Source organism: Branchiostoma floridae, chromosome 3 (genome assembly GCF_000003815.2).
Source record: "Branchiostoma floridae strain S238N-H82 chromosome 3, Bfl_VNyyK, whole genome shotgun sequence".
NCBI classification, from domain to species: Eukaryota; Metazoa; Chordata; class Leptocardii; order Amphioxiformes; family Branchiostomatidae; genus Branchiostoma; species Branchiostoma floridae.
In genome coordinates this window covers 6,096,512-6,102,969 of record NC_049981.1, presented here as the reverse complement: position 1 = coordinate 6,102,969, position 6,458 = coordinate 6,096,512, and the positions used below count along the sequence as shown (strand labels likewise).

The window sequence follows — 6,458 nt, the reverse complement described above, 5'->3', positions numbered from 1 at the left end:
CCCGTACCGTTGGACCCTATGTGAGTCTGTTTCTGTATAACATAGTTTATATGGAGGGTCGCACCTGGGCCGAACAACCCGTACCGTTGGACCCTACGTGAGTCTGTTTCTGTATAACATAGTTTATATGGAGGGTCGTACCTGGACCGAACAACCCGTACCGTTGGACCCTACGTGAGTCTGTTTCTGTATAACATAGCTAGTTTATATGGAGGGTCGCACCTGGGCCAAACAGCCCGTACCGTTGGACCCTACGTGAGTCTGTTTCTGTATAACATGGCTAGTTTATATGGAGGGTCGTACCTGGGCCGAACTTGCTGGCTTTTAATAGAATTGGAACATTTGAAATTAAAGGTTTCTACAAAGCTCCAAATGAAGGATTAAGAATTTTTTTGTACATGATAACAAGCTCTTTTGAAATCCCTTATAGTAACATCAACTATCATAATTTCACCAAGTGTCATTATACCGCCACCTCAAAAAACATTAGTAAAGAGATCTTACCAAGATTGTCTTAAACACTGAATGTTAGATATCTTAAATGTAATACAATTCAGATATTTAGGTGTTGAAGACAATCTTGAGAAGGCCTCTACAGCAACGTTTTTTGAGGTGGCAGTATAATGGCACCTGGTGAAATTATGAGAATGTATGTTAGGCCACGTTGATTTGATTATATGGATGACATCCACGCTCGCACCAATTTTCGGCCATTTCCAAAAAAAAAAAAAGTTTTCGACCACACAATAAATTGTGCAAAGCAGCTGTAAAATGAGCACAAATATTCCGTAGATTGAAAAAAAAAGTATCCGAAAACAGATAACTAATGCCATAGAATGCCAAAATGAATCTAAAGTCAAAGAATAAGATGTAAAAGGACAGAAAGAAAAAAAATCTATTGTTGGTTGGGGGAGGTACCAATACAGAAAATTCAGGTCCAGAGGATCATTTCCAGGTCCGGACACGAACCTGGACCGGATTGTCTGTGGAAACTTGAGAACTGGCAATACTCAAAACAATGGTCATTGGTCAATTTTGCTACAAAGGAATCTGTTTGGTGGATTATTGGACTCCCACTGCATTTTAAAATCCCATCTCCATGTAATAAAGGCTAACTGTCTCTGTACCTTTGACTGTAGAAACTTGGTGCAATTGACTATAAACTCTACTTGACTTCGCTCTTGTTGTCTTCTTGGCCCCCCGGTTAGACCCCAAATGGCTGCCGACATAGTGTGTCCATTTTGTAATTATTGGCGAAACCTGAACGTTCCTCTGTTTTTTTAGGTCTGTTTTTTTCGGATTGGTCCAAGAAGAAAAAAACGTTTTGCACCCGTATGATGTACTGGTCCCTTCACCTAACTGTTGGTATACCATACTATGTGTGTTTAGTCCTATGTTCAACCTTCCTGGCCACTTTGATTTCATACTGAAGGCAACTTTTTTTTGGCCAAACTTTTTTTTTATTCGCTCGCTCGCATCAGTTTTGGAGTTCCCGGAGGATGTCATCCATATAATCAAATCAACATGGCCTTACATCCAGCTCAAAATGCTGCATGACAAAATATTTTTAGACAAAATGGCATTTCTAGAGAAAGTATGGTAAGTGTAACGTCTGTAATATGTAATTATAAAATCTGCAGTCTTGTTCATTTCTGTGAAATATAATGATATGTTTCCACTACAGGGAGCCATACATGGACGGAGGTGCGATGACACCACAGGCGGAACACAGACATGTGCATCAGCACTGGCACCACTTCCACCCCTCCCCGCCACGCATGGCACCCTTCAACGTGCCACACGTACATGTCAACTATGGACCAATTGTAAGTATTAGTTATTGAATAAATGTACATGATTAGATAGAACACAGACATGTACATCAGCACTGGCACCACTTCCACCCCTCCCCGCCACGCATGGCACCCTTCAACATGCCACACGTACATGTCAACTATGGACCAATCATAAGTATTACTTTTGTCATGGTAGAAAAACCTTGTGATAAAACACAGACAGTAACACCAACACTGCCCCCCTCCCCACTGTGTGTGGCTCCCTTCAGTGTGGCACATGTACCATGTCAACTCTGGACCAATCATAAGTAGAACTTCTAATAACATCATTCTGAGAGGGTTTGATAGTACGCTATTACTGAACACACACCTCAACACCCTTCAACATTCCACATGTATTCGTCAAGTATGGACTAATCGTAAGTATTCCATCTGTCATGTAGTATAAAGGTTTTGTTATAGATCTGTCTACATGACTTAGAGGGTTTGTACACCAAACCAAACCTGCCCCCCTCCCCACTGTGTATGACACCCTTCAATATGCCACATGTACAAAATGTGCACATCAACTATGAACTATGGAAGGTTTGATACATTTTGAGCACAGCCTCTCACTGTTCATAGCTCCTTTCATTGACCATATTTGACTGAGAACTCATGACCTATGACCTATTTTCCAGCCTCCTCCCATGATGCACCTGCCTCCCATGCCCCCCATGCCGACCGGAATGATTGGCAGGCCGCTGCACTTCATGTTCGGCCGTCCCACGTTCGAGGTTAGACGATCATATTTAGTCTAGATTCTGTAATATTCAACAGTAACTGATGCGTTTGTATCTTCAATTTAACCAAGCACCTAATGTTCATAGGCAATCATCCCTTTGTAATAGTCTAGTTGGAAAACACAAGCCTTCAAGAATGCATGAAATCAATGAAAGAAGGAAAAAAAAGGAGAATAATAAATTGAATATCAGACCTAAACATTACACACAAATTACACAGACTGCAAGTAAGAGTTTTAGAGAAGAGAAACTTTCTGGGACCTGCACTTGATGACAGTTGTTAATTTCTACCTTGTGTAATAAGAAGTATATCATATATATCAGAAAACATTTGTAAACTTTGTCTTCAGTAGTTCTTACTGTTTTTTCTCCTTTTGATGTTTAAATCATGAGGCTTGGGTCTCAAACCCTGAAATCCTGTATCATAAAACTGCAATGTTATGACCTGAAATCCTTCAATACTTATAATACTGCAATAACATGACACTGTATTTTGTTGTTAGGACCTTATGCAGTTAGAACAGCACCTAGGACAAGTCAACAGAGGTGCCTCACAAAGGTACATATGGTGGTGTTTGTTTGTGTTTGTTTACATGGATGAGAAAACCTGCACCTGTTCATGATCAGAGGCTTGCATAAAAAATGTAAAGCTACATTTATGTGGGTTGTATGGAGTAACTGCAGTTTTTTTGGCCCAGAAGGCCCTAGGATCGAATCTTGTCATGCTATTGATCTTGTGCCTTTAGAAAAGGCTTTTAATACGACTTTCTTCACTCTATGGGAGGTTAAAGGCGGTGGAAGGAGAAGGATGGACTCCACCTCCCAATACTGTGCCCTATATAGACACAGTGGATAACGTTCCCACTGCCCCAATACACCCTCAAAAAGGCTATGTGACTACATTTACCTCTACCTAGTACAAATAAGTTTATATGTCCAAAATTCTGAATTGTGATACTGCACATTTTTTTTTCTTTTATTGCTTACTAGATCATAAGGATGAAATGTACATGTAGAACATTACATTGTCAATGTCAAGCAGATTTGTTAAGATTGTTGTGAAAATTGAACCTAATGACCCCCCCTCCCCTCTCTTCTACAGCACAATCGAAAGAAATACATTTCCATACAAATATCAGAAGGTAAGCAGTTATCAAATGATTTATAGCATTCCATTCGTTATAAGATGATAATTGGCTTCCTTCAAAAAATTTGTAACCATTGTATAATGCATGGAGGGAATATTAGTCAATCTGTTTGTGGTTCCAAGAGTTGTACTATATATATATGCAAAATTATTGGATTCTAATACCAAATGGATATTAGGCATTCTTTTTATCTGTAAGTGTAACCAAGACTTTGGTACGTAATTCAATTTCCAACCCTGCATTGTAGGTTGGTTATTTTCTGAAGTGATAAGAAAGCAATGATGTTGCTTACATGTATTTCAGCTAAAGTCAACGTACAATGTACTGCTATGCACACTTGAAATATATAATATTCTTCGTTGAACATTTTTTAAAACATTTTAAAATCTTTCTAGCATAAAGCTGCCTCTGCAGAAGAAGATGCGGCAGGTTCAGGTGGCGATGAGGACGAAAAGTGCACAATATGTCTGTCTCACTTCATGCAGGGGGAAGATGTCAGGTGGGTTATAATTAGTTACATGTAGATATGTCTGTCTCACTTCTTGCAGGGGGAAGATGTCAGGTGGGTTATAAGTAGTTACATGTAGATATGTCTGTCTCACTTCATGCAGGGGGAAGATGTCAGGTGGGTTATAATTAGTTACATGTAGATATGTCTGTCTCACTTCATGCAGGGGGAAGATGTCAGGTGGGTTATAAGTAGTTACATGTAGATATGTCTGTCTCACTTCATGCAGGGGGAAGATGTCAGGTGGGTTATAAGTACAATGTAGTTACATGTAGATATGTCTGTCTCACTTCATGCAGGGGGAAGATGTCAGGTGGGTTATAAGTAGTTACATGTAGATATATGTCTGTCTCACTTCATGCAGGGGGAAGATGTCAGGTGGGTTATAAGTAGTTACATGTAGATATGTCTGTCTCACTTCATGCAGGGGGAAGATGTCAGGTGGGTTATAAGTAGTTACATGTAGATATGTCTGTCTCACTTCATGCAGGGGGAAGATGTCAGGTGGGTTATAAGTAGTTACATGTAGATATGTCTGTCTCACTTCATGCAGGGGGAAGATGTCAGGTGGGTTATAAGTAGTTACATGTAGATATGTCTGTCTCACTTCATGCAGGGGGAAGATGTCAGGTGGGTTATAAGTAGTTACATGTAGATATGTCTGTCTCACTTCATGCAGGGCGAAGACGTTAGGTGGGTAATGCTGCAATTATTACATTTAAAAACCAAGGCTTGGCTTGGCTGTTTGCGGGAACAAAAAATAGAAATGTGTACTACGTGAAAATATACACCAACAATGGCCAGGACGTTTCTCTTTTCATCTTGTGTAGTTTGGTATGATTTTTGTTTCTGAAGGCTGCCTGGCCGGACCTCGGTTTGGAAATGTGACGTTAGCCTTATTAGTTCTGTATGTCTGTCTTATGTCATACCTGTGACGCGTAAACGTTCGATACGGGTGTTCCGGACCGGGCCATAACTTTTGTATCACACAGGTTCAAAAGGCGTATCACACGGGCTCCATCCATCGGGCGATCCAACCCGCGGTCAGGCTGGGACCTCGGGTGATACAGAATTTACCGTGTTGTATTCTATATTTACTTCATAGAGGGGGAAGATGTTAGGTGGGCTACTGTGTGTGTCAATCAGTGACGTCTCTAGCATTCCTCTGGAGTTGAACAAAACAGGGGGCAAAGCCATGTTTTTAATCATTCATTCACAAGGCAAATAGGAGTGGACAACCTCAAACCTACCACACACAAACTCCCACTACATATTTAGAAAAGACGCTGTAGCCACTATGTTCCTGTTTACAATTTTATTCAAGCCCACCACCAGACTAGATTTGCCTTGTGTGTGGCTTCTCAATGGTCAGAGCTCAAATCATTCATTTATTATAGTTTAGATTTAGTCACACTTAGTCAGACCCTATACCTACAATGTACTCCAGGCTTATACGACTCCGAGTAGAACTTTAAACTGTATCTACTTATAAACATTGTCTGACCCTTGCTTCTTCCCTCATGACCTCAATGAAAAGCGGCCTGCAAGCCAGTTTTAGCTTTCATGAATAAACAAAAGTTCAAATAAACCTGTTTTTTGTTTGTCTTTCAGGCGATTACCCTGCATGCATCTGTTCCACATCGTCTGTGTGGACCAGTGGCTCACGACCAATAAGAAGTGTCCAATCTGCCGCGTGGACATCGAAACACAGGGAGAGTTCGAAAAGGGACAGAGCTAGAGATACGCGCTATATGGGGGGTGTATATTGGTACGTGTATATGTGTGGGCGGCCTTTTGCAATAACGTAAAATGGTGAAAAGTATTATTTTGTCTGTCTGTAGATTTGGAGAGTCTATATATATATGAAGCATCTTCCTGTATCCTTGCCACATATGCCAAAAGCCACAGCTAAAAACAAGTGTCTGCAAAATGGTAGCATTGAGCTTGTATAGCCAATCCACTGTTAAAGGTGGTTCTCGGAGTTTGAAAGTAAATACTCAGAAAGAGGAGAAAATGATAACAGAGGACTGGGCGGAAAAACTTGAATGACTTTATTCACCCCTTGAAACTGGGTGTAACTTTAGTTCACCTTTATTTGAGGGGTAACCTATATCCGTTGTCTTTAAAAGCAAGGTATTTAGGGATGTCAACTTGACAGGCGGTCAAACTGCAATATTTTGACAATGTTGGGTCCTCTGAAATATTTTGAAAATATTGCAGTTTG

The 6,458-nt window shown here is 40.4% G+C and overlaps 1 protein-coding gene across 3 annotated transcripts in view; it reads left to right on the top strand.

The window, feature by feature from the left end:
* The window catches only part of LOC118411619 (E3 ubiquitin-protein ligase Arkadia-like), a 20,926-nt gene extending 14,746 nt beyond the window's left edge, over positions 1-6,180 (top strand). For 2 of the 3 annotated variants that reach the window (XM_035814086.1, XM_035814088.1), the window contains exons 13-18: positions 1,685-1,826; positions 2,477-2,572; positions 3,082-3,137; positions 3,681-3,720; positions 4,122-4,225; positions 5,846-6,180. In XM_035814086.1, coding sequence (XP_035669979.1) covers positions 1,685-1,826; positions 2,477-2,572; positions 3,082-3,137; positions 3,681-3,720; positions 4,122-4,225; positions 5,846-5,972 — 565 coding nt within the window. In that variant the 3' untranslated portion in view covers positions 5,973-6,180. Of the gene's footprint in view, positions 1-1,684; positions 1,827-1,875; positions 1,968-2,476; positions 2,573-3,081; positions 3,138-3,680; positions 3,721-4,121; positions 4,226-5,845 lie in introns of all 3 variants that reach the window. The other variant, XM_035814087.1, reaches the window with a different exon arrangement.
* The last annotated feature ends 278 nt before the right edge of the window (positions 6,181-6,458 follow it).